This window comes from Drosophila suzukii, chromosome 2L, assembly GCF_043229965.1.
Source record: "Drosophila suzukii chromosome 2L, CBGP_Dsuzu_IsoJpt1.0, whole genome shotgun sequence".
Lineage (NCBI taxonomy): Eukaryota > Metazoa > Arthropoda > Insecta > Diptera > Drosophilidae > Drosophila > Drosophila suzukii.
Genome location: NC_092080.1, coordinates 172,784 through 198,799, shown reverse-complemented (window position 1 = coordinate 198,799; position 26,016 = coordinate 172,784). Strand labels below are relative to the sequence as shown.

The 26,016-nt window shown below is 46.8% G+C and overlaps 6 protein-coding genes and 1 long non-coding RNA gene across 7 annotated transcripts; 5 read left to right on the top strand and 2 right to left on the bottom strand.

Moving 5' to 3' along the window:
• Positions 1 to 452: 452 nt before the first annotated feature.
• Positions 453 to 9,327, top strand: LOC108013604 (TOG array regulator of axonemal microtubules protein 1). Its single transcript, XM_017079545.4, has 9 exons — positions 453 to 2,638; positions 4,287 to 4,634; positions 4,693 to 5,180; positions 5,301 to 5,382; positions 5,438 to 5,480; positions 5,540 to 5,711; positions 5,776 to 5,978; positions 6,042 to 6,141; positions 7,609 to 9,327. Exons 1-9 carry the CDS (start codon positions 656 to 658, stop codon positions 9,164 to 9,166), a joined length of 4,977 nt encoding a protein of 1,658 aa, XP_016935034.2. The 5' UTR covers positions 453 to 655; the 3' UTR covers positions 9,167 to 9,327.
• Positions 9,328 to 9,329: 2 nt separating this feature from the next.
• On the bottom strand, positions 9,330 to 10,525 carry LOC108013674 (RNA-binding protein 7). The gene has a single exon (XM_017079596.4). It carries the CDS (start codon positions 10,459 to 10,461, stop codon positions 9,742 to 9,744), a length of 720 nt encoding a protein of 239 aa, XP_016935085.1. The 5' UTR covers positions 10,462 to 10,525; the 3' UTR covers positions 9,330 to 9,741.
• A 1,798-nt stretch (positions 10,526 to 12,323) lies between these two features.
• Positions 12,324 to 13,784, top strand: LOC108013632 (uncharacterized). The gene is made up of 3 exons (XM_017079581.4): positions 12,324 to 13,202; positions 13,264 to 13,477; positions 13,533 to 13,784. Exons 1-3 carry the CDS (start codon positions 12,386 to 12,388, stop codon positions 13,741 to 13,743), a joined length of 1,242 nt encoding a protein of 413 aa, XP_016935070.2. The 5' UTR covers positions 12,324 to 12,385; the 3' UTR covers positions 13,744 to 13,784.
• A 143-nt stretch (positions 13,785 to 13,927) lies between these two features.
• Positions 13,928 to 15,403, top strand: LOC108013645 (uncharacterized). The gene is given in 4 exon segments (XM_017079583.4): positions 13,928 to 14,091; positions 14,093 to 14,751; positions 14,891 to 15,104; positions 15,162 to 15,403. Coding segments are annotated over 4 exon segments (1,221 nt in total). The 5' UTR covers positions 13,928 to 13,951; the 3' UTR covers positions 15,370 to 15,403.
• An 18-nt stretch (positions 15,404 to 15,421) lies between these two features.
• Positions 15,422 to 16,523, top strand: ovm (oven mitt). Its single transcript, XM_017079607.4, has 2 exons — positions 15,422 to 15,568; positions 15,625 to 16,523. Exons 1-2 carry the CDS (start codon positions 15,422 to 15,424, stop codon positions 16,123 to 16,125), a joined length of 648 nt encoding a protein of 215 aa, XP_016935096.2. The 3' UTR covers positions 16,126 to 16,523.
• A 245-nt stretch (positions 16,524 to 16,768) lies between these two features.
• LOC139352545 (uncharacterized) lies at positions 16,769 to 20,796 on the top strand. The gene is made up of 2 exons (XR_011603764.1): positions 16,769 to 18,268; positions 18,393 to 20,796. It is a non-coding gene; the product is annotated as an uncharacterized lncRNA (long non-coding RNA).
• On the bottom strand, positions 20,515 to 22,421 carry Gs1 (Glutamine synthetase 1). Its single transcript, XM_017079586.4, has 2 exons — positions 22,268 to 22,421; positions 20,515 to 22,054 (listed from the first exon to the last, which is right to left on the bottom strand). The coding sequence occupies exon 2, from the start codon at positions 22,045 to 22,047 to the stop codon at positions 20,845 to 20,847; it is 1,203 nt and encodes a 400-aa protein (XP_016935075.2). The 5' UTR covers positions 22,048 to 22,054; positions 22,268 to 22,421; the 3' UTR covers positions 20,515 to 20,844.
• Between the last annotated feature and the right edge of the window lie 3,595 nt (positions 22,422 to 26,016).

Below are 26,016 nucleotides of genomic sequence, written 5' to 3'. Positions count from 1 at the left end.
TCGAGGTGAAACTTGGAAATCGGGATCGTGTTTGGGTCACCTCGGATCACGGCATCGAAAACGTAAAAAACTTATATATAATGGGCTAAAGAAATTTGACCAGCAGTATTACATTTTGTAATCTTGATATATGTAACAATTAAACCACAAACTTTGAGTTGCTCTTGCTGTCTTTCCAGCGGAAGCCAGATTTCGATCCTTGTAACCTTGATATATGTAACAATTAAACCACAAACTTTGAGTTGCTCTTGCTGTCTTTCCAGATACTAATTCGAAGCCAGATTTCGATCCTTAAATCAAGTTTCCTAATAAATTACATTGGGCTGAGAAATGGTGCCAGAACAAAAAGCTGACATGCGCAGTTGACAAATTTTTGAGCCGAATTGGATGTTCTCGGAACAGCCAAGTTCTAGCATTGGCTACAAAAGTAGTTAGCAAGCGGACAAATTCGGCATTCGTTGCTAGCCAGTCGAACTGTTTTGTTATGGTCAAGTCAAGTGAATAAAAATCGAAGAAAATGGAAAAAGGCCGAAAGTAGTGGCAGGACATTTGCGACCGGATGCAAGCGTGCGTGACAATTAAAAATTAAAGCCGAGTGAATAAGCCGGAGGCAGTTAGTTAGATAATTGCAGTTGGAGCCGGGAGGCAGTCCAGTATGTTCTTTCGGCGCGTTTTGGAACGAAAGGATAGCGCCAGCAATGCGCCGCTCCCTATAACGACCACGAATAGTCCGCAAGTGCACTACAACAGCGAGGACAGCGAGAGTGTCACTTACGTGAATAGTGCCGTCGACAGTGAAGTCAAGGACAGCAATAACAACCAGTCGGTGGTCGGTGTGGGTGGTGCACTGCCCGCTGCGATGAAAATTCTACGCCGGGAGGCCCCCATCGGTGCAGTCCAGCTGACGCCGTTGTGGGAGCACATTCTCCGCACTCGTCGCCTTCCGGAATCCATTTTCCCTAGCGCCATGTTCGCCGAGTTCCATGAGCGCCTGCAGGATCCGGAGTGGCAGGTTCGGCAGCACGCCCTTCGAGTCCTGGTCGATGTCCTTGTGGTGATGCAAGACGAGGCCGATGGTCACATGGAGCGGGAACAGCTCATTGGTTTGCTGGTGGAGAACCTAGGCCATCAGGCGCCAACTGTTCGAAAAGGGGCCCTCGATTGCTTGCGGGTCTATCTAGCAGAAACAGCAATTCCGGAGACAGTCATGTTGGGAATCCTTGACGCCGGCCTGACGAAGCAAGCTCCTGCGGAAGTGGAGCACATGGGTCGTCTTAGCTGCGGGGTTCTCCTATCCCTGCCGGCCCTGCTACAATCTACTATGCACACTCCCCAGAGACACCGCATCGCACTAAGCACTCTGGAACGAGTGGCTCAGCACATGGATCAACTGGCCCAACAGGAAATCACTTTGAAGGTCTTAACCAAGATCAGAGAGCTCTTGGGGGTGCACGAGTTCGAAGGCATTCTGAGTGATGTTGGTCGCGGCGACGCTCTGACCAATTATTATCAACTTTGTCAGGTTTACGGCGTTTCTGGAAAGCCGAAAAGAGGCGGCGAGGTAAAAGCGGGAGCATGGCGTGCATTACCGCGCGAACAAGGTTGGAGAAACAGCACCGCCCTGCAAGGCCTGGACACTTCGCTCCACATGCAGCCAAACTGTCCGGACAAGGGAAAGGTAATAATGGAAACGGAGATCAAGATCAACGATGACACAGTGACCATGCGCATTCTGGAGGCGGATACCGAGACCGAAGAATCCGACAGCCCAGCTAGAAATTGTTCAAAGGACGAGGATCTAGTTTGTCATCCCCTTTTGTCCAGCGCCAACAGCCACCAAGCGCTCGTTGGAGCGGGTATTGTGCAGGTTATAAGCGATTCAGAATTGGACGAACCGCACGCTATAAAACCCGTCAGTGTTTCCGAGCCGAGTACTCCCTCTCGGGGCCTAAAGCGAGTCACCTTTGGGGGAGAGATTGTTAAGATGCGAACTCCCGATAGCGATGCAGCCTCCTCGACGAACAATTCCCGAAGCCCTGGTCAGGCCAATCAAAGTGTCACTATTCTGTCGTTGGGCGAAACACCGAGCCCTCCATTGGAGGAGTTGCAACCTCTAAGACCCGCTGGCGACAAAAGAACTACGGCTCTAGTGGTGGAGATTCCTTCGGACAATACCCAGCCCTTGCCTCCAGCACGACCCTTTAGCTCGCAGTCGCCACGGCATCAGAGCCACACGCCCAGCGATCCTTCCTCGAGCAGTCCCCGCAAACGGCAGGAGGCCGACGGAAGGTTGTCGCCATCACCACGATCTCCAGGATTCCGCAGCCGCAGCACCAGTCCGACTGGGAGTAACAACATTAGCCCCAAAGTGCCGCACAAGCAAATCGAGGTTCTGCACAATCTGCAGCGCGATCCGTCTCCACGGTCTCAGCGTCGTTTGGAGGACTTGGGTGGGGATGTGGATGTGGATGGGGATAGGGAAGCCCACCCTGTGGCAGGAAATCCCTCTGACTCACCGACAGAGCTGCGGAGAACTAGAACCGCCTCTATAATATCTGCAGAGTCACCAGCCACCCCAAAGTCGTGGGAGGATCTGGACATTGTCAACTTTAAGACGCTGATGGATCTGCGATCTGGGGTAAGTTCCAGCCAAGTCGCTGTAATTGCAATAAAATTAGTGGCCGACATTTAGCAATCCCCGTGTAATTGCACTCCGCCACCCAAATCTGCCGAATGGGCTGCCTTGTGCGACCGAAAATAAAGCAATGAAATTACACCACACGCTAGCCAACGGTGGTTCCGGGTCGCCCGGCGCTTTGGGCTCTAACTGGGTCACTAGGATATGTACAATTTCATATGCGTTCATAATTCTGCCCTCATAATGGCAGCCGCCCGGCTTTATTGCGGACGAGACACGCATCACTCCTCCCCCAGTAGGAATTGCCATTACAGGTGCTATTATATCGCCGGCGACCTCTTGCTTGCTAATGAAAATTTCAGCGATAACGACCACTCCCCTCCTGGCCTACCCTCATATCGGTGACTATAGGAAACAAAGCCGGCTAGCGCCAAGCCACTGTACCAATGACCTATTAATTTTTTGACGTACGTATGTACGGTTCAACGGAAAATAGTTGGAAGTATTTTTACATGTCGAACTCTTCTCATAAGTAATAGCCAATGAGGTTAGCCTTTCGAGAAACTCTCTCAAAGTAATCAAAAATTGTATGCCAAAATTTTACAAAAAGGAAGAAAATTGAAGAAAAAGTGCGTCTGCAGAATAAATTGTGATGTAACAATACTCAGGGTGGCACTTGCTGGTTCAGATGTGCCCCTTATCAGAACCAACTTTTTGAGTGGTGCACAAAAAACTTGGGATTCCGGTGGCAGTTGCATGTTGAGCGGACTGGGTGTTGCATTGGATTGGGTTGTTTTGCTCGGAGCTGCAGCCGAGTACAAGAGTTCTGGCCGGTCAATCATTTAAGTGCACGCGATATTCATAGCACCAGGCACAAAAACAAGAGCAAGAACAGTACCAAGTGCCCAGCTTGCAACTCGTATGCGACGATAAAGTGGCAGGACCACCATTACTGAACGATGTTTGATGAAGACGCTGGCCGTGGGGAAGGGATCAGGGCATAGAGCGTGTCAGGAACTGGGTCATTCGAAGCACAAAAATATAAATAACATTAACCGAAATTATAGCGCGTACTAAATAAAAGAAGGAAGGTACGCCATTGTCGACCGCTGGCTTCTTAGTCTTATACTTGCTTGGTACGACACCTTAAAGATTTTAATTTTTAATTTAAGTGTCCTTTTCCCTAAGGTAGAGACTGAAGGGGACCAGTCTTGTAGGATTATTTTAGTTAATACTTTCTTCATTTACCACTTGAAAGCTGACTTAGTTTCTGGAGAGATATACCAATTGCTAATAATTTTATTTTCTGATCGAAATTGTTAAAAAATATTTATTTTAAAAAGGACAAGGTTGCACGCAAAGGCAAATAGAGTGTTATAAATCTTGTAAAGATTTAAAGAGCTTGATAAAAATTCGTATTCATTATTTGGTCTAGCAAGTTCTTGATTTCGAGTATATTTTACCAAATAAATTAAATTGAATGACATTTATGGCACATTCAGTTAGTTGCTGTAGAGGACTCTACACTGAATTTCCAGAAATAATTTCTGAGGCATTCATTTTCAAGTTGTCTCATTTAGCTCAAACAGACCATAAAACACTAGCCACGCCAAAATGTACTTACCCGTACTTATTTTTTTACTCGAAGGATTGGCGCAATCGTCTAATGGGCATCGCCCAACTGGAGCTCGCCCTGAGCTCGTCGAGCAACTTGGCCATCACACTACCGTACCTGGATAGTCTGCTCAGAACCCTCCTCTCGTCCGAGCGTCACTTCGATGTGTCCGAGTTGAAGCGCGAGTTGCTAGTTAACCTGATCTCACGACTGCCCCTGGACAACTTGGAGGAGCGCACACCGCAGATCCTGACGGGACTGTGTCGCCAGGGCAATGCTGGAGCGAACCGAGTCTGCAAGGCCCTCATGCAGCGCCTACCCGCTGGCACCATTGTGGCAAAGTTGACATCACCAGAATTCCTGCACGCAAAGAGTTCAAAGGTATGCAGATGAGTTAGGTTCGTTGAAAATACCAGAATTTAAATTTTACTTACCGTAGTTTCGGGACCATGCGCTTCAGGTGTCCATCTTCGCCCTGATGACCTTTCCGGGTACTTGCTTCGACATCAGCCTCCTGACGGCTCAGACCGTATACTCTTTGCTCAATCGCAAGCGACGCGTGCGACAGGCGGCCCTGGAGGTGCTGGCAGTGCTTGCCGATATCTCATCCATAAACGAGGTCCTAGCTATTGTCTCGGAGACGACCGCCGGCGTGGAACTTGGACCCCAAGTGCTGGAGGCGGCAAGTGTGCGCCTCTCGCGCCTGCAGCTGCCCATTGTCACGCCCGACAGTGGTGTGCTCTTTGTTTTTAACCAGAATGATCAACCTGGATCTAGGCGTTCTGGAGCAGATGTGGACTGGATCTATCAGGGGGAGGGCTCCGCCTCGCCAAACACCATTAAAAGGCGGCGCATGCGGGCTGCAACCAGTCAGCGCGACGTATTGGAGAGCACGGAGGCAAAAAACAAGAAGGATGGGTTCCACAGGTAGGATAATTATCGTTTCCTTATCATAACTGAAAAGATAAGAAGATATATTTAAATTGTGGTTAACAAAAATTAAAGCTCATTTTATAAGCATACGATTATTGAAATGCGATCTCTCAGTTTCAGCCAGGTTAACGAGGGCCTGCACCGGCATTCCTTCCACTCTCCCCCAGAAACTTTGGACATGACTAGCCCCACAAATGTGAGTAAAACGCATTTGCGTATTTCTTCTTAATGCTAAATGTTATTCTACCTAGGACTTTTCGCAAAGATTAAGTTTTGGCGCTAAGACTAATAATGGTGAGTGGCCCCTAATATTACTTTAATATATCCTACATTTCCGAAATTTTTATTCGTAGGAACTCATTCCTTTATGGACCGTCGCTTGGTGGCCAAGGCGTGCTCTGACACTTCCATGGATGGGCGAAGTACTGACAGCACGACCACCACCTGCAGCAGTGGAAGCGCCACAAGCAGCTTCATCCAGCTCACATCCCGCACCGGTGGTCAGTTTTCCGGAGCCAACTCAAGGTTTGTAGTCTTTGAACTGCAGGCACTTGCCTGATAACAATAGAGCTATCGTTGTTCCCCACAGATTTCCCGCCATGAACCAGCATACAGACTTCGTGAACAATTTTATGCGGAGCATGCAGCGCAGCACCAAATCCTACTCCGTGGAGGGACCGGCATACCCCAAGGTCAGTTACTCGATCCCGAAGTCCCACCAGATGCCTCGCGGAAAACTCCAGCACCAGCACTCTTTCACAAAGGCGCGATGCAATGCAGCTCCGTGTCAAGGTAAGGATCGCTTTTGTGGTCAACCTGTCCATTTTTACGCTATCTCGGTAACTTTGCATATAGGCTTTGAAAATGGCAGATTGAACGAGTCCCCGGGGAGACACCAGAGCAACATTTCCGCAGACCACCTGGACACCGAGTGCGCCGACGCCGCAAAATCAGTGTAAGTGTCGACTCCATATCTCAATTAAGGGACCGGCATCGGAGCCCATTCATCCAAGCGCCACAATGATTTACCCCTGCCTGGCACAAATGTTAACCTACATTTGAACACCCCGCTCAGACACACATATTCGAGTACCGACTGGGGTAAAAGTTAAAGGGGCGAATTCTGGTCAGCGAATTTAGTTGTCGCCCCGGCCGGCACACGCACCTCCTCACAATATTAAAGGCATTAAAGGTGTTGGGTTGCTTAACCTAAATAATTCAAATGCGCAGTGGAAACCGCGTTGGTGAAATTCTAGAATGTGGCTGGGGACATCGGTCAACGTCACGAGCGACAAACCTTCAAGTGACCACTGGCGATTCGACCCGAATTCATTTTGGTTGTTAGTTAATTTTACTGCTAAGCTAATACTGAGAAAGATTTAAGAATCAAGCAATTGATTTTCATCTGCATATATGGATATTTTAGTGTCTTGAGTGCTCAGTTAGTTGAAATTAATTGTTTTGCAAAAGCAACTAAAGAGTTAGTAGGCGATGTAATACATTTTCCAGACGGTCAAATTTTGGTCATCCAAGCTTTTAACACATACCTTTAAAGTTCTCGTGGGGATATGGCAACTTGTTGTATTGCCGACTTCGTGACTTTCCACGATGAAACGAAGGAGTCCGAAGATGACTAAGCGGTGCTTGTATAGAATCCGGAACGCCTTGCGGCAAATGCCACTGCTCGGCGAAGACCTGTGGCCAGTTAGCTTGGACGTTCGTTGTTGGTTAGCGCTAGTCCATCCCACGACCTTTCCGCGGCTTTGGCTTAACACCCTGTGGGTGGGCGGGGGTTTTAACCGCTTGGTGTGTGGTCGTGTGATTGCTTGGAAAACGCAATGTCCTGTTTTTCGTTTGCAACTTTGGCTTGTTGGTTCCCGGTATGGAAATTCATTTGAAGTGGCCAAAACGACTGGCGACGAGCATTGCAAACAGTCAGTAAAGTCGCGTTGCTTGTAGTGGTCGCCAATTGCGGTATACTCGAGAATGTGTCGTGGTGCCCAGTAGAAAATAGGCAGGATAATTGTCCAATTGACTGGCGCTGAAAAATGCAGAATGCGTTTTCCTGTGGTGCGCAGCCCTCTGATCTGCTGCGTAGGACACGTATTTTTTTCCACTCTGTTAGGGTATGCATCTGCCACAGAGCCACGGAAGCTCACTCCACACTCCGCGGGGCTCTTTGTGGTCACAGTTCGGTCTGCGGCACCTGCTGCACCGACACGGCTCTGGAGTCCAGAAAATCGATGCAAATTGATACAGAAAGCCAGCTGGTCGATGATAAGTCCACTTTTGCCGTGTTTCGGCCACCGGCAGATACTGAAAAAGACATTGTTTATGCCGAGTATGTTGAGTTGTATGTCGTTAGAAAATTGTAACAAATATTTACTAACCAGAAATTCTATTCTCTGCTCCCACATAATAGGGAAACACCGAGGGCAGTTCAGCCCTTGGAAACGGCGGTCAAAGACATGACAGACGGCTCTCCCCTCTCCGTAAGGTCCACCAGCTATTCGCAAAAGTCGACAGCCTCGGCGAAGTCGAGTGGCAGCCAAAGCGAGATGGGCAAGCGGTCATCCTCATCCACTGGGGACGGGAACGAGTCAAAGATGGAATTTCTGAACCGTCAGCAGGATCCTGTCGAAGCCTTTGGGGAGTTGGTGGTGGACGACATTGAGGACGAGACGGAACCTCCTGCCCATGAGGAGTCGCTTAAGCTGAACGGAAGCGTAAACAGCCTTCACAGCAAAACGGAGAGCATCAAAACTCAGCTGGAGGACACTACACCGCAACTTTCGCGAGCTCAGTCAGTGAAATCACTGCCCATCGAGGAGGACATTGAGGGCAGCAACAGTTTCGTGGTAGTCGAAGAAGTACAGCACGAGCTGGAGTCATCGGCTCCGGAGACGACGCCTGTAAAGGAATTGCAGGAGCAGGTAGTAGCACCAGCAGATGTTACAAAGCTGGATGTTACAAACCATACCTTTGGCCCAAAGTTGGTTCCAATGCACGAAGAAAGAGTGATCCATTCACGCAGCATTTCCTTGGACTCGATTTATGGGGCACGACCCGGCTCTAAGCAGGGATCTCTGGACACCAGCACATGCACCACTGACAACACCTCGCAGTCTGGATCTCATTTGGGAAACATGAGTATCCCCGGGAAGCTACAGCACACCCCGCTCAAGCAGAAGTCGAAGACGTCGTACTTGCTGCGTGCTCAGAGACGGGTCTCGCCCGTAAAGCAGGCTATCAAGATGTCCCAGGCGGAGCTCTTCCCGCAGAATATGGCGCGCTTTGATAAGCCCCGCGAGGCTTTGCTCAAGACGTTTGACCAGCTGGACTCCAGCAACTGGGAGACGAACATGACCGGATTGAAAAGCATGGTGCGAATGATCCGCTACCATACCGACACTCTGGACAATCAGATGCACATGACCTGCATCCAGCTCACCCGCTCAGTCCGAAATCTGCGCTCCCAAGTGGCTCGAGCTTCCTGCCAAGCAGCTGCAGAGTTGTTCTCCCTGAAGTCCACCAGTCTGCAGCTTGAGTGCGACGATTTGGTGTGTGCTCTTCTGCACCGCACCGCCGACACGAACCGTTTTCTCCGCGCCGACGCCACTCGTGCCCTAGAGTCGATGGTGGATCACTTACAGCCGCAGAAAGTACTGAACATCCTGGCGGCGAAGGGAGCACAGCACCAGAACGCCCTGGTGCGCACCACATCAGCAAAGCTGCTCTTCAGACTTGTAGAGCGACTGGGCAGCGATCGCATCTACGCCATGGGCCGCGAGAGCCGCGACAAGTTCTTTGTGGTGGGGGCCAATCTGCTGCTAGAGGGCAGTTTAGAGACCCGCAGCTACGCCAAGTCCTTGTTCCGGGCCCTCTCCGAGCACCACAATTACCAGCGATTGCTTTTGGAGGTGATACCACCGCGCACCTACAGGAATGTGGAGAAGACCCTGAGGAGCATCACGCGTTGATTTCCGTAGGTGTCGATGTCGATCTGTACAGCATAGGTTTAGTAGTCGAAGCCACTGGAAGCTTACATGTTAAGGGCACATGCACTAACTTTGAATGAACATTAATCTAGAGTGTATTCTAGATTTAACCGTAGTCTAATAAAAATATTGTTATTATCTCATGTAAACTGTGTTGATTGGTTGCTGGTTTATTTAATTGGTACAGAAAGTTAGAGCGCACGGGCGGTTGAACGAAACCAGGACGAGCATTGTCAACAAATATGCTTTTTAGTTAAAAACAAAGTCAAGTCAAGGTAAATATTAAGGAATCGGCGCCCACATTGTTGATGCTAGAATGCGAATTTGGAGTGAAGTGTTTTTTTTCAACTTTACGTACCGATTGACCTAAAAAAAAGTTTGCTACGAGCACTCTGACCCCAGGACAGCCGGGAGGTGGAGGAAGTCACCAGGAGATGGGCGCAATCCTTCATAGTTTGGGCAAACTTAATAAAATTACAATATTGATTTTACCTTAAAGTGACCTCCTGTGTATTCTTAAGCTATATATAAAAACTAATTAAAAGCATGATTCAATCTCAAAGCAATCTGCGTTTGTTGTTGTGTCGCTGGTCCGACCTCCTGTTGCCGCCCTGCATGTGTTGGTGGTGTTGTTGCGGCTGCATCCTCGGCCGGTTACGGTCCATCACAGAGCTGTCGCTGCGGCGCCGCTGATCTCCGTTGTTCCCGTAGGGATTGCGATCGTAGGGCTTGGCGCCATGCAAACTGTGGCGGCCGTGGCGCGGAGGCGACGCCTGCGGAGGTGGCTCCAGCATGAACGGATTGCGCAGGCGACTCTGGTTGAATGCAGGCGGCTGCTTGCCCTTGTCGGCGCCCTGGTGCTTGATAGTAACCTTCTTCTGGAACAATTCCAGGCCCTGATACAGATCCAGGGCAAAGGGCACCGCACAGAGGCGCTGGTAGGTGACGAAGCCGAAGTTTCGTTGTCGGCCCGTGTTGTCCGTAGGTATTCGCACTCCCTCGATGGGTCCGGCTTGCAGGAACACCTCGTACAGTATCTCCTCCGTCACGCGCTCGTCGAGATTGCCGCAGAACAGAGTGCGCTGCTCCTCGTCCTCTTCCTCGTCTTGGTCCTCCACTTCTTCGACAACCTGGTCGGCGTTCCCGTTGAGAGGAAAAGGGCAAAAGGGCTGCTGCTGCTGCCCGTATCCGTATCCATTCAGGTGTGGAGGCGGCATCATCATCGGCATGCCCGCTGCACCACTGTACATTTGCTGCATTAACACTTGCAGGTCCATTTGGTTAATTTCTTTCACAAATAAACAAATTTACTTCTTTCGAGATAAGCAGTGTTGCAAAGTTGGTTTTGAAAACAGCGATGACATCGATGTTGGCTTGCCAAACATCGATGTTTTCCATGTCTAACTGCGCATCCAAGGAGACCGCGTAAATTCAAAAAAGGGCGCCATTATTTAAAAAAACTGTTGGAAAAAAAATGGGGTTTGTAATTACTGTGGGAAAAGCTATAAAAACGACCGGAAACACAACGAACCTTCTCGACCATCTAAGGCACGTGCACACAGAATGCCTTAAATATGGAAAAGGCAAAAACCACATGTCAACTGCTATGGGTATGTTTGTGGGTAGGTCAACGTTGTTTCATATTAACAATTCTGCCAGGAAACGCAAAATCTACGAAATTGTAATGAGGATAAAGGGCTCATTAGTCTGTTAACATAATGGACCCGCGCTACAAGTTGCCAAGCCGGACCCACTTGCGTGAAACAGTTCTTCCAAGTCAATATGACCGCTTAAAGAGCAAGCTGACTTCTGTATAGAGAAGATAGACTTCCTGGCCTTAACAACCGATCTGTGGACATCGAGTGCGAACGAAGGATACATCACAATCTTGGAAACGCGGCAACTAGTAACATCCACAAACCTCAACAGTGTCAAAACTATTGCCTCGGTGCTGACAGAGTGGGCTATGACAAATAAGGTGGTTGGCGTTTTAACTGATAATGACTCAACTGTGAAGAAAGCGATTGATTTGCTCCAGAAGAAGTGGATGTTCTAAAAGAACTTTTCGAACTTCTAGCACCCTTTGAAGATGCGACCTTTTCAGTTTTGATCAATACCAATACCAATATATAATTCCTCTTATAGGCGAGCTTTTCCATAAAATTAATGGTTTGGATTGTACACTAAAACAGTAAAAGGAATTGCTGCTTGCTTTGGATTTCATCAAAAACCCGTTTACGAGAAAGATTATTGCATATGGGTATAGAACTATTCCACGTATAGCTACCCTACTTGATACTCGCTTTAAAAAGCAAGGATTTCTCAGCCAATCCAACTCCAATGATGCGACTAAAGCTTTACACCGTGGAGTCCACGTCATAAAATTGCTAAAATATCCGTTTAGCGAAGAAAAAAAGTGCAGTGGTGCAAAGCGTGGAAAATCTAAAGGTGAATTTCTCTACGGAGAACTTTTCGAGTGGTGAGAAAGGAGATTTAAAACTTTCCGTTATAGAGGTGAGATACAAAATTACCTGTCGCGCGGTGCATAAGCATCGCTGATAACAGAGACATTTTAATTAGGCGTCGATGTTCGCGATTGTTGTCATTCCCATCGCCGCCTCTTTTGATTGAGCTTTTTTTGTAGTACTAGCTTTGCACAATTCATCTCCCCACTTCGGCGATATGAATCAACCAACTATTTAGTCAGGGCACACTAGCTGCGACGATCACAACACGGGGTCGGACCGAATAAGCATTACCCTTCTCCTAGTAATACAAGATGTTGAAAACGGGAAATTTAAATTAAATGAATTTTTCGAATGCTCGATTTCAACGCGTGAAATTTTTCAATGGTTACAAATCGAATTTTTGGATTCGAAATTTACTTTAAGTAACGATCTTCGTATTGCAAAGAGTAAATAGGGATTTTTTTTAATAAAGAGAAAAGAGAGTGCTCCCCAGCAGAGTGAGATAATGAGAGCGTTATATCAGCGTTATCAACGCCACTTGAGCCAATATTTCGCATAGCGTCGAGACCTGACAAATAAACTAGACTACGACATAGAGAAGCACACACATGTTTGTGGATTTAATACCTCTTAAAAACGATGTACTGCCGAGGGTAGAAAAGCACGTTCGCTTGTAATCGGCGGACCCATTCAGTCGCTTATTGGACGCCTGGTAGCACCACCCGCTCCAGAAATGGAAGAAATTCCGAATATCACGGACTTGGCGCAGGTGATCGAGCCCCACTTGCCGGAGGGCTGTACCCTGGACTCGTATGACAGTCGATACCTGACCAAGCCCGGAGACAACTATGGCAGCATTATGTTGGCCGTGCAGGCCAAGATCCGAAGTTCAGACGGCGGTGTTAGGGAGTTGCCGCTAATAGCCAAGCTGCCGCCCCTCACAAACGATCTTTACTGGCAAATTTTCCAGCCTGAGCGTACCTGCATCACGGAGAATGCGGTGTACCAGTACCTGTCGCCTGAGCTGGACAAGTTGCAGCTGCAGTCGGGCATCCTTCCCGCCCAGCTTTTCGACGGTTTCCCGCGGTACTACGGCTCCCGCATTTCGCTCGACCCTCGCACCTCGAAAGTGGATCGAAATGCTGTCCTCCTCCAGGAGAACGTCACTGTGCGCGGCTTCCGGCCGGGAAACAGACACAGGCCGTACAATCTGGCGGAAACGGTGCTCATCCTGAACTCGTTGGCCCAGTACCACGCCCTTCCCATCGCTCTGCGTCTGAAGAAGCCGCAGGCATACGAGGAATATGTGCGACCGTACTTCAAGAAGTTCGACATGAATAGCAACATTGATCCGGCCGAGAAGGAACTGATGAACAGTGAGATTCTGAAGGACATCATGTCTGTGACCAGCGACGACCGGGACGTCATCCGTGTCAAGGAGCTGCTGGACATTTTCGACTCCTTTCAAGCGAGCAAGGATGTTGAGGACGGTCCGTTTACTACCCTTGTGCACGGAGATCTATGGATAAACAATATGATGTTAAAATATGGTATGATGGCTTTGCAATTATTATTGATTAGCAGGATCTAATGCTTTTTAAATCCTATCAGACGAGGAGGGCACTCCAATCAAGGTGAAAATAGTTGACTTTCAAATCGCGCAATACGGATCGCTGGTGCACGATATTATATTTCTGCTATTCTCAAGTGTGGACGTAAACGTTTTGGAGGAGAACTATAAAAATTTCCTGACCATTTACTACAACGCCTTTATCCAGACCTTGCGCACCGTTAATGTGGACTGCAGCAACTACTCCCTCGATCTGTAAGACTAGTTTCCTCAGTTTTTAGGATCCGTTAGCTCATCCTATACTTTGTAGATTCCTGGAAGAGGTTCAACAAACCGCACACATTCAGCTGCCTCATGCCATCTTTATGATGAAGGTAATCCTGGCTGATGTCAGCACAATGCCTGAAAACTTTAAGGACGTCGACTTTTCGGTGTTGTCCAAGAATACTGGAATAAAAACGATTGTGACGAAATTCGAGGCTATTTTGCGACTGGGAAAGAAGTTTAATATTTTTCACTAAGCTTAATTAGCAAGTAACGAAATAAAATAAAATCTATAACACGCCCCTCTGCTTCTCTTCCACATATACGTATACAGATATCTGTTATCAAACAACTAATCAACGCCTTGATTGTGCGCTCACATAAACAGATCGCTTTAGACTCTCTGTAAAATTGTAGTGTACATTGCCAAAGCAACATAGCCCTACCTTCCGCAAACTGAGCAACATGGAGGCGGATAAGTTGCCCGAAATTCACGGTCTTTCTGAGGTGGTTGAACCGCACTTTTCAGGGGCCCGTCTAACTAAATATCGAACGAGCATGGTGACGCAACCGGGTGAGAACTACGGAAGCGTTCTCTTGGCGATTGGACGGGGAGCTATTTGAGGAGCAGCTGGTGGCCAAAATTCCACCGACGGACCCCAAGTACTGGCAGTTCTTTCAGCCCGAGCGGACCTGCCTCACTGAGAATGCCGTCTACAAGGTTTTGGCCCCGGCTCTGACCAGTCTTCAAGACGAAGTTGGTATCCCCGCGGAGAAGCAGTTCAAGGGGTTTTCCCGCTATTACGGCTCACGCGTATCCCTCGATTCTAACTCCTCCAAGGTGGATCAGAACGCCGTGCTGGTGTTGGAGAACTTGCGGAGCAGCGGCTACGTTTCCGGCCAGAGGCTGAGATCCTACGACCTGCCCCACACGCTGCTGGCCATAAGATATATGGCCGAGTTCCATGCCCTTCCGCTGGCTCTGCGACTACTCAGGCCCAAATTGTTTCGGGAAGAGGTTTTACCCTTTTTCCAGAAGTTCGACTGGCATGCAGCAGCGCCCGAGTGGAAAACTGTGATGAAGGCAGAGACCCTGGAGGACATTCGACGAGTCACCAACAACGATTTTAAACTGGTGGCCCGCGTGAAGGAGTTATCGGACAAGTTTTTTGAGTTCTTGGCCGCCGACGCGGATAAACCCGATGGGCACTTCACTAGCATAATACACTGCGACTTCTGGATAAACAATCTCATGTTTCTCTACGGTCAGTATAACAGCTAAAACGAGATCTAAAAAATATTACCCTATCATAATGACGATGACATAATTTTAATGACTGAGTTGTTACCAAGTCATTGCGTGACTGGCCGGAATAGCAAATCATTTTACTTCGAAATCTTTAGACCCCGCAGGAACACCCATCGGTCTAAAAATTATAGACTTCCAAACGGCGCAGTACGATTCCGTGGTGCATGACATAATCTCGTTTCTGTTATCAAGCGTTGATACGGCTATCTTGGAGACACATTTCGAACACATGTTGGAAGCCTACTACGAGGCTTTTGTGTGTTGTCTGCGCCGTGTGGGAGCTGATTTGGAGGATCACACCTTCAAGAAGTAAGATAAGTTAACGATCTGAAGGTGGTTGAGTGCTCATTAATTGCTGCTCCACAGGTTCCGGGAGGAGGTGAAGCGGGTCGCGTACATACAGGTTCCCCACGCCATTTTTATGACTCGCTTTATTTTGGCCGACAGCGCCGTCAGCGAGGCAGAGGAATTCCGGCAGCTCTCGGATGTGCTTAAGAACCCCGGATCAGAGCGAATAGGCCGCAAACTAAGCCAAATTTTATACTTGGCCCAAAAGTTTGACATATTATACTGAGGCCAATAAATTGATCCGTTAATGCAAACTCTAATTGACTAATGGCAATTTGATGGAGCGGCCTAATTGTTTTGCTGTTCTCTCAGATGGCTCCAAAATGGTAATCAGTCTTGGCAAAATGCGCGTTACGTGGGGATCGGTAGTGACCATCACGGCCTGGATAGTGCTGCTGGAGCTCAGGGAGATAAAGAGCAAGGAGGTCTGTATTACAAGAGAACACCGACCATTCCCATTTAATTTTAATGACCTGGCCAGAGTTGTTACTATGTGACATTCACCTATGCCAACTGGACGGATGACCGACCACGATTTGTGGTGAACATGACGTTCTCGAACCAGACGGGCATCGGCTCTGTCACCATCATCAACGAGGAGATAGCTTCACCGGTCTCGCGCATCCTGATCCTCCAGCACTCCGCCCGGGAGAAGGCTCGCACCATATACAACGCTTCGACGAAGCTGTGTGACCTGCAGAACGTCCTCAACTCAGTGCCGCTTTTCAAGCCGGTCAAGGACAACATGCTCAAGCAAAGTAACTACACGCTGAGCTGCCCGCTGGTCAAGGGCACCTACGCCATGAACAACATGCGAGTCAGCCCAAAAAATCCAATTCTGAGCCTTCTCTACCAACCAAAGCACACCTTCTCCGTAAAGGGCGGATTGTTCGAGGAACTGCGGGGTCGCCGACTGAGGCCGTTGTCCACTTATTTCATGATGGGAAAGGTCGTAAAGAAGTCCTGCGGCTCCAAAGAATAAAAAACGCACAAAAAAGATCAGCAGCAGCAAATCAAAAATTTGGTCTTTAAACCAACTTTCCGCAGCCCATATGTATATCACAAAATGTGTACCACAAAAGTATACCACACTTTTAAATTTCTGTTATTTAACATTTACGTAAAATACACGCTATCAAATGTAAATGGAGGAATGCCTAAATAGCAACGTTAACAAGAGAGAACTCGACTATCCCGTTACTCAGCTAAGGGGAGTGCGAGGGAACGAAAGGCCCGATTTAAATCATTTTCGGCTTGATAATATGAACAAAGTCTCAGAAGAATATATATACTTTCTAGGGTTGGAAAGCGCTTTCCTCTACCTGTTTCATACTTTCCGACGAATCTAGTACACCGTAGCGCTTAATAAATCTCGTTAGATCAATTCATTGGATTGCAAATTTTCGACCACATTACATTTGTGACTACGTTCAATACTCTTTTAGCAAATGTCCTTCAATTCTCTGCGGTATTCCTAACTAATTATAATTATCGATCAAAACAAGGCCGGGTCAATATGGAGAGACTGTAGCTGCCAGAATTTTTCTAGGTCTTCCCAAATAATTTCGGGACGGCTAATGAGCAATGAATCTGGTAAAGCAAGATGGGCAATGGTTGAACGAACTCAAAATGATTGCACGTCCCCAAACATACAAAGAAAGTTGCTCCGTAATGGTTGATATATGGGAAAACACAATCAGTTCATTTAAATTGCTTGAATACTGAAATGTACAGTGAAATTTATCATGCAGGCTGGGTAAACAACTCACACTTAAAAACTTGCCGGCTTATCAAAAAGCCCTTATCAACCGACTTGCACAAAACAAATTCCCCGCCCTTTTGTTTACTCAGCTCTATAATCTCTGCGGGTTCTCATCCATTAACGTATGTGTTTTCTAAGTGAGCATAGCTTATCGATTCTAATCGCAATTGTCAAATTAAAGCTGGTCACTTTACAGATAGCACGGAATCATAACCACAGTTGGGACAAAACCCAATTAATAATAATTACAAATTAAAATAATGCGCAGAGTGTGCCACACAAGGCGACCTTTGCATGGGTCTATGTCCGTCATCGGTTCCACTGCGGCGACTACCTCAGAAATCGGGGGACTGAACTTTGTCTGGTTCGATGCGCCAAAAAAGCCAAGAAACAGATCCCAGATCACTTGCTAGACGCGTGTGGGGCGATGACGCAAATATTGCGAATCACTTGTGCTGGCAGACAGAGAAAGTAACGCGAAGGCGACTAAAAAAAGATAATGAAAGGAATCGGGGCAATAAATTAGGGGCGGAAGATCTTCGGCCACTCTGGACAACCGGGAGAGAACACGCAGTCAGCCCCTGTTTCGGGTGATTCAGTTGGCCATTCCAGACTTTATTCTATATGCACTGCAGATTAAATATAGCCACCCATCACGACCAAAACATTGAGAATGGCGTGAGCAGTGTGAAATTAGATAAATAGGCCAGATAAAAGACAGAGCTTGTTGGCTGTCTGTGTTGGCAAAAGACCCCCACGATATCGACACGCGCCATAGATAAAAGGAGGAATCGCTGGCCCCGAGTAAACACCGTTTGTGGGCCGCAAATCTTTCCGAATTTTTCAGCAGGGCGGTACGTGACCGATTATTTGCTGGACATCGGTCACAGGACATGGCAATGGGTATACCTACATGCAGTTGACAGGTTTTATAATCGCCCAGGCGCTGGCCATATACTTTTGATCAAGCTATCAATTATGATTGCCAGGGCTATAAGTAGCGCCATAAAACGTAATCTCAACAAGCAGTTGGTTCGGTCCAATTGAAATAACATAAAAATAAACAGTGCCCCCAGCAACGATTACTTCACCTGCAGCTCCGTAAACAGGTTTGCTCTGTTTTGCTGATTTTTATTGCCTCTGTGACGTGTACGCCCAGCATTGTAGCCGCGAATCCGGTGTTATCAGTAGTTTTTCCGACTTCCCCCCGCCGCAAGGGCGAATGGGTTTCTTGACCCAGTTTTAGCTTCTGGAAATCGCAATTCGCTACTGCAGGGGGTCTTTATTTTTGGTCCCACTGTAGACACTGCTACGGGCATTTGAAAATCACGTTTCACAGTCGTGTTTTCCTGGCCTATTCTTAGTGAGTATTTATATATTTATTGCTTTAACATTCAGGGGTGTGCGTGGAACGATTCCCCCGCTATATGTGGATCCCTCACGGTGATTACATCAATTTAGTTTTAAAGGCATTTGCCTCTTCGCAGAGTCAGCTACTTTTCTTTTCCCCATCTGCGGCCAACATGATTTATGGCCCTGTGATAACGCTACCCAGCGGGACTTATTCTATTGACCGAGTTAAATGGCACGCTGGCAAAGATAATGGCAAACGCTGGTCAGGTTTCTGCAGCCGGAAGGCCAAACTCGTGGCCTGTCTGCCTTATCAGTTGACTCGGACTTTAAACGCCACTCGTATAAACTGTTTTATTCAAATGATGTGCTAGTGTTTGATGAACCGCCACTCGACCTTTTTGTATATGTGCAAATTTGATTGGTTGCATAACATTTGTATAAAAATATAAATAGGCTGCTAACGATCGACTGGATCGATTCGTTTAGGAGCCAAGGAAGCTTTACAGCAGGGCCTTCAAACGACACCAGTATTTATAAAGATCACTTGCTATTATACAATGTATTAGCCGAAAAGATTGCGTTCTTCAATGGCAGCTTATCATATTATTTTATTCAAATCGCCTGGTCTTAGGCAGCATAACTGGATCTCTTCAGACCTGCATTGTAAGATGTTGACATCTTCGAACTAGTTTCATGCATACTAATGAACCTGATTCAATTCATTAATGATCTGGTCTATGCCAAGCGGGGCGGAACTCTCAAGTTCTGCGGCCATAACAGGCTGGGGTCTTGATTTCGATTGTTTATGTGATTTTAAAATACCTTTGGATTCACATGCTGCAGTGGAAAACAGGTATATTAGATATTCGGTTTAGAACGGAGCAAAGGAATGCGTCCCAACCTTTTGATGGGTTTTCTTTGGAAAGCACCTCTCTTGGCCCTTCGGTCATGCTGGCTGGGACCATGTGTGTATTCAAAATTGTTTTGAACAAACCGGACCGCCTTATCTTTCGCTTTCGACCCCATTACACTTGCATGTCCCGTAATCCGTAATCCGCGCCCAGCAGAGCCTCGGCAAACAAGCACCGCAAACTGCACCTCAGAATGTCAACAACTACGAGAGTACGACCATGCCAAATGCACTTGTAAAAAATTACTTGGAAATGTATCACAAAATCGTAAGCAATTATATATAAAAAAAAATTATGATTGCAATCCACAAATCATTTTTTGGAAATTAGAAGTTAAGCGATTTTATCTATCATATTTATCAAAACTGTAGTACATTTTGTAAGTGTGCGGCGGCAAGGTGAAAACAGTTTTTGAAATACAGGCATGCAGAAGGCAGGGCAAATGAGTGAGCGAGCACTCTTGGGGCGATTAAGTTCGCGACTCTGCTCAATCAATATTTGATTGTAATGGGAAGTGATGGCCTGTCATCAGTGGAGTGCAATTCCCCCGCCTTATCAGCTGACCCACCCATCGGTATTGTAAGGGAACATTCTCTCCTGCGCAGCCATATCTTTCTTTCAGGCCTATATGTAGCGGTCCGCAAGCACACATATTCTCAACGCGGACCGCAAGCATTAATCTTCGGAGACTTTCAGTGTCAGGCAGCTGGTTCTGGTGGAAAACTTTCCATTGAAAACAAGGTCTTGCTTTAGTTCGTTTTCGTGCCCCCATGTCACATTTATTTACAAACAAGCTTTTCTATATTTTAAAATTCCGCTTTTCACAATCATTGCAGCGAGACGCGTTTGAAAGCTCGCCAAAAAAGAGCAAATAAAATAGCATTTAGTAATGGCTTTTGCTTTGTTTTGTTTGAAACTTTGCTTTTACTAGAAATGTTTATTTGAATCGCATTGGAATTTTTAATTTTCAGGGTGCTTGTACTAGAGACATTTATAATATAGGCATATATATAGATAGAACGCTGTAAAACGCTAGCGAATTGTAAGATACTACAGATCAGAAGTGTATTTTGTGTAGCAAATTTATTTTACTTAAAATTGTACTCAACAACTTCGTGTCAACAATTAGTTTTAAAAACAATTTCCATATGTACGTGTGTTTTGGATATGAATGGTTAATTAGATGTAGTCGAATTTCAGTGATATTCCTTTCTTTAACATTACATTTTTGACACCCCGACGGGTAATCAACAAGTGAGGTTAAAACTTCTAAATCTACAAAGTGTTTCGGCCAAAATGGCAAACGTATAAGCCAGATCATTTTTTTAAATCCAAAGATAGCACATTAACGTACAATGTTATTTATTATTTAGATTAAATCAACGATTAGGTATACATAATTTGTAAAATATTTATGGCAGAATATTATTGGGGCCCCCATCGCTTTCAGGTTCAATTTTCCTTCTTGTTCTGATCTTCTTGCCACCCACCCACTTTCTTAAATGCTAAACGCACGCTTCTCGTGCCTCGTTCTCCTGTCTTTTTTGCACAAGCAAACTAAATTTTGCTCCACTTGAATGGAAAAGTAGCCAAATGATCGGATACGCTCCAAAGTTCAATAATATACTATGTACAAAAGATTTTACGCCCACTAGATCCTTCAGCCACTTACAGCCTACTCGTTGAGCAGACAGGTACGGACGATGGCGCCGCACACGGCGTAGGGATCGCAGTTGGAGCTGGGTCGCCGGTCCTCGAAGTATCCCTTGCCGGCCGTCGCCACGCCACGCGGCACTCGCACACTCACGGCGCGGTTGGCCACGCCCCACGAGAACTTGTCGATGCTGGAGGTCTCGAGACGACCCACCAGGCGCCGTTCGTTGTCCTTGCCCTCCTTGGGGTCATAGGCCTTGATGTGCCGCTCGTGGTGTTTGCTCAGCTTCTCGATGGCCTCCTCGATGGCCTTGATGCCGCCCTCGGCACGCATCGCCTTCGTGGAGAAGTTGGTGTGGGCTCCGGCTCCGTTCCATTGGCCTTCCATTGGCTTAGGGTCAAAGGTCACCACCACGCCGTACTCCTCGGCGATGCGCTGCAGGATGTAGCGCGACACCCACAAATCGTCACTGGCCTTCAAGCCGCTGCTGGGGCCAACTTGGTATTCCCACTGGGCGGGCATGACCTCGGCATTGGTGCCGGCGAAATCGATCCCAGCATACAAGCAGGCCACGGCATGGGCCTCAACAAGATCGCGGGCGTAGACGCGGTCGGCTCCCACGCCACAGTAGTAGGGTCCTTGCGGGGCCGGGAAGCCGTTCTCCGGCCATCCAAAGGGACGACCGTCCACGTCCAGCAACGTGTACTCCTGCTCGATGCCAAACCAGGGCTCCTGGTCGCCGATCTTGTCGACTCCTGCCTGGAACGCGGCACGCTTGTTCGAGGCCGTCGGCTTGCCGTCAGCGTAATAGGTGTCGCACAGGACAATCACGTCGTTCTTGCCCGGCTTGAAGGGATCGCGGTAGATGGCACGAGGCTTAAGAGTAGTGTCTGAGTTCTCCCCATGGGCCTGGTAGGTGGAGCTGCCGTCGTACTGCCAGTCCGGCAGGTCCTCCACGGCACTGGGGACCTTGTCCAGGACGCGGTCCTTAAGGCGGATGTTCTCGCCGGTGCCGTCAATCCAAAGATAAGTTGCCTGCACCCGGTTGGCGGGCGTTTCAAGGTTGCGGTACCGCTGCAGGATGCTCTTGTCCAGCGCAGTGTTGGGCGAGTTGGCCAAGAACTGGGAGCGGGCCGTGTTCGAGGTGCGCAGCAAGCGCAGCTGCTGAGTTGCTGGAGCCACTAGCTCCTTCTTCAGGAAGAGTCCGGCCACGCGGAATGCCATGTTGGTCCTTGATTGGAGGTGACGAGAAGGACAAAAGGACACAGTTAGTTATGTATTGCCTGGGAGTGGGAGGACGTGCGCAGCAACGCAAGGATGCTGGCAGGGTTCACTCTGCTCTCCCCCCTTTTTTTATGTAATTATTTTTCGTGGACTTGCTTCTCTCGGCGACTGGACAAGTGGGTGCTTTTCCAGTCCAGCCGCAGTCTTCCGCCCAGCTTACCGTGCTCTGCTCGTTTGTCCACTTTACAGTTATGTGATTTGCTAAGTAGTCGCTGGCTGGCAGGTCTTCTGGGACTTTTGGATTGCGGGACTTTCGGTTTCTACTTTTGTCAGTGGCTGCGGAGCGACTGCTGAGGACACCCGACCAATTCGAGGTTTGGAAGGCTTGTGAGCACAGTTAGCGCGACAACATTCACTTTTTTTCGTTTCGATTCACTTCGTTTCGTCGCGCTCCTCGGGTTTTCTTTATCGCGTTTGCGACGCCGACGCACAGGCAAAGGCAGAGGCAAAGGCCTCCCAGAGAGCGTCCAAAAGACAACGGAACAGTGTGAAAACCCCCATGGTATGCGGGCACCCAAGAAGCATCTCTCGGAGAGCCCAGCGAGGCGACCCAAAATGTTTCAAGGCTACGCGATTAGGCCGACTCCCCGTTACTAAGCCCATGTAATACGCTCATTGATGCACTACGGGATTAATGTACGAAGGCCAAACACAAACAAAAGTACGTTGGTATTTAAAAGTTCTCATTATAGAACACCTGCGCGATAAGGTGCCATGCAAACGAAAGATCTATAAAGCCCAAATATTGAGGTCGACATTGTTTACTTTTAGTAGTTTTTAGGGCGTGTGGGTGTTTTTGTTGCATTCAATATATAAAATATAAATTTTATTTATATTTACATTTTCTTAATCGCCTAACAAGCAAAATTTAACAATATAAAATATACAAAATTCTTTCTAATGGGTTTTAAGTTTTAAAATAAATCTTTATAATTTATTGTTGACAAAGTTAATCAAATATTATTTAAAAGAATTTTTTGTCTGCGTGTTCCTAACATCTCTAGATCTTGCTTGTTTTTCTTTTTTCTCCCTCTGTTATTTTCAGAGCAAAACAACATATTAATAGCCTAGGGACGCAGATGTTCCATGTTCCCGATATTACAGCATTACAACAACATTGCATCCAAACAACTTGCAGTTGCTAGAGAGCAGCCAGGAGTGCATGCGCGCACTCTCTCCATTTCTCGCCATCTCTTTGGAACAACCTCTCTGGCAGATTGTTTGGATACACGCCTGGTACAAAGTTCACTATATACAATTAAATATAGCCGAGGCAAACAAAAACGTATCAGCTGTTATGGCTATGTGCTTACCATTTAATGAACCCTGTGAGCGAATCGCAGAACCCAAAATGAATAAATATTGATTCCAAGAGGAATCACCCTTTTTAAAAGAGCTTGGTTTTGGGTCAACAGATATTTCTGGTATTCAGACACGATAACCACTAATCGACAATTATAAAAATCCCACTTGAAAAAATGCGGCTATAAAGTCCCTATATATATTTATCGGAAGAAAGTTATTGATGTGTGGGAGACGGCAAAGTGTTGCCTGCTTTTAGGCTTTGACTATGTAGAATTTATAACACGCAATATATACATACATGGATTGTAACTGTACTCAGTATTTCCCGGTATTTCAAGAGGGATGAGAGTCACTCTGGGAGACCCACTATCTTTGCTCTACTACTTTTTGAAAAGTAAGAAATTAACAAAAGGTAGCTTTTTTTAAAAGGTATGTATCATTTTTTAATTCTCCAAAATAAGATTTTACATTTTTAATAAATAATATGAGCTTTTGGAAATCTTGTACTTAAATGTTCCACAATCATAAATAAATGTTTTTCGTTTAAGTATATGACGTTCTTTTCTATGTTGAAGCTAAAATTATTATCTACTAGAAAAATATATATGTATATAAATACAGGAATAAAAACCCACTTAGCAGCATCATCACCAAAGCTGCACACCACCTTAATGCAACAATTGGCTATTTTTCCGACCAAAAGTCGAGTGGCGGGAAAGCAAGCTTTTTGTTTTGGCCGGCTGACATAACTTTGGCCGAGCTTCAGGTTGCCATAACAAAGAAAAAAAGGAAAAGAGAAGAAACTAGTCATAGGCGGTGTGTGAGTGCGAATTTCCACCACATCAACAGCAACGACTGCATCGCACATAGTCACTCGTACTACGCTTTTCCAGTTGCGTGGCATCGTTTCCACTGGATGGCCGGCTTAAGTTTTCTTTCGCAAGAATCTACGAAAGTTTTCCTTTCACTAGAGTGCATATTTAAATGCGGTGTGGAACGGATAGGTCCAAAAAATCGCAAATTGGTCATTCGGCTTGGTTTCCGACCGCCTTATTTGTAATTAAGGCCTGTGATTAAGCGTTTTTGCGAAGGCCACTTGTTGCTGCCAAGAAGCGGCTTCGAGAGATTCTGTGGGAGTTGAGGTTACTGCACCATGAGCAAGTACAGTTGGAATCAGTTTTTGGAAAACAATAATCTGTAAGTAGCCGAACCAGGCGAGGTCTCAAGCAAAATGCACCGCAACAAATTCGCACAACTAACGAAAGCACCTTTAATGAAACGAATTCAACAAGTGATAGAAGCGCAACCGGTTTGCAATTCCCGCAAATCATTGATCTCCGTGATTTGAATTAGAAATTTCCACGCTATTAGTCATCGGGAAATAATGTCGGTTGAAATTTTCTAGTTTAGCATAACTGGATACGCGTGCAACGCTCTATTCCTGTTCGCTATGGGCCAAACACAGAAACTAGGAAAAATCACGTAAATTGGAATTCGCATTATGAACATACCTGCCTTTTGTCGATCTATTGAGCTTTTCACTTGAAACCAAATAAAAAAATACCAAAGAAACCGGTTTTACTTTAGTTAATTTTGCTACGCTCTTGCCTACACTCCAAGTGCAATTCGTAAGACTCGATCGGCTTAGGAAAAATCTAAACAGCTTGCAATTCAATCAAGTCAATAGGTTTGTTGTAGTGATAACACTGCTCACCCCATCTTATGTGATTAAAATGCAATAAAAAACGCCTCACATTTCGCGTAACGAAAGACATTCAAGCTAATTTATTCCCCAAAACAGTTCTTGGAGCCAAGTTTTAAGGACCTCCCACGCCCCAGTAAATAACGCGCTACAAATGACCTCATGTCACATATAATAAAGGGAGCTGGCGGCATACCCACGTCGCAAAAGCTGACCATTAAAAGCGCTCATATTGTCAGACTCGATGTGAAGGACGGATGGCATTTCATGCTGCTTTGCGAACGAAACACACAATTACCACTAACGAGTATTATTATAACCGCGCTCTTCCAATCGAAGAATACTACCCATTGGATTCTTTTTCCGTAAAACACTAAATGGTACCAAAGTACAACCCCTTTATCGGTTCAATGGAGAGTCTTATCAGGTATAGATTGGCACCCCTAGATAAGCCCCGGCAATTACTCATGAGTCATGAGCAAGTCCCAGGCCATGAACTTGTAATGTATGTAACTTGTATATAGCATTAGCCAAACACCTTAGCTTAGCTCCTTAGAGTTCTTTCCTTTTTCCTGCGATCCCAAACCGTGCGAATCAGATTGGAACATTACGCTATCTGCTATATGTTCTTATCGACGCGAGAGACTGGGAAAAAAGCATTTTCCACAAGGCTAGTTCGATATCAGTGGGTGGAATGTTCTTTCGGGTAGGAAGCGGTTGGTAAATCAGCCCAAAGAAATCCCACGATTAGACGCTTTTCCCAGATGTATTGAAGATTCCGCCGAAGAATCCGCTGGCTTTTAAGAGAGTGGGGTGCGCAGAGAGCCGCAGCACCGTGTCTCTCCCTCTCACTAGAATCCGAGCCAGAACTGGGGCCCCAACTGCCGTCCCACTCTGGCCAC

Bases quoted from the DNA above. Each gene is read 5' to 3' on its own strand.
- LOC108013604 (XM_017079545.4), top strand. From the start codon at position 656: ATGTTCTTTCGGCGCGTTTTGGAACGAAAGGATAGCGCCAGCAATGCG. The intron at 4,635-4,692 runs GTATGCAGATGA...TACTTACCGTAG, and splicing joins TGCACGCAAAGAGTTCAAAG to TTTCGGGACCATGCGCTTCA. The intron at 5,181-5,300 runs GTAGGATAATTA...GCGATCTCTCAG, and splicing joins AAGAAGGATGGGTTCCACAG to TTTCAGCCAGGTTAACGAGG.
- LOC108013674 (XM_017079596.4), bottom strand. From the start codon at position 10,461: ATGGACCTGCAAGTGTTAATGCAGCAAATGTACAGTGGTGCAGCGGGC.
- LOC108013632 (XM_017079581.4), top strand. From the start codon at position 12,386: ATGGAAGAAATTCCGAATATCACGGACTTGGCGCAGGTGATCGAGCCC. The intron at 13,203-13,263 runs GTATGATGGCTT...AAATCCTATCAG, and splicing joins CAATATGATGTTAAAATATG to ACGAGGAGGGCACTCCAATC. The intron at 13,478-13,532 runs GTAAGACTAGTT...TATACTTTGTAG, and splicing joins AGCAACTACTCCCTCGATCT to ATTCCTGGAAGAGGTTCAAC.
- ovm (XM_017079607.4), top strand. From the start codon at position 15,422: ATGGAGCGGCCTAATTGTTTTGCTGTTCTCTCAGATGGCTCCAAAATG. The intron at 15,569-15,624 runs GTCTGTATTACA...TGACCTGGCCAG, and splicing joins GGGAGATAAAGAGCAAGGAG to AGTTGTTACTATGTGACATT.
- Gs1 (XM_017079586.4), bottom strand. From the start codon at position 22,047: ATGGCATTCCGCGTGGCCGGACTCTTCCTGAAGAAGGAGCTAGTGGCT.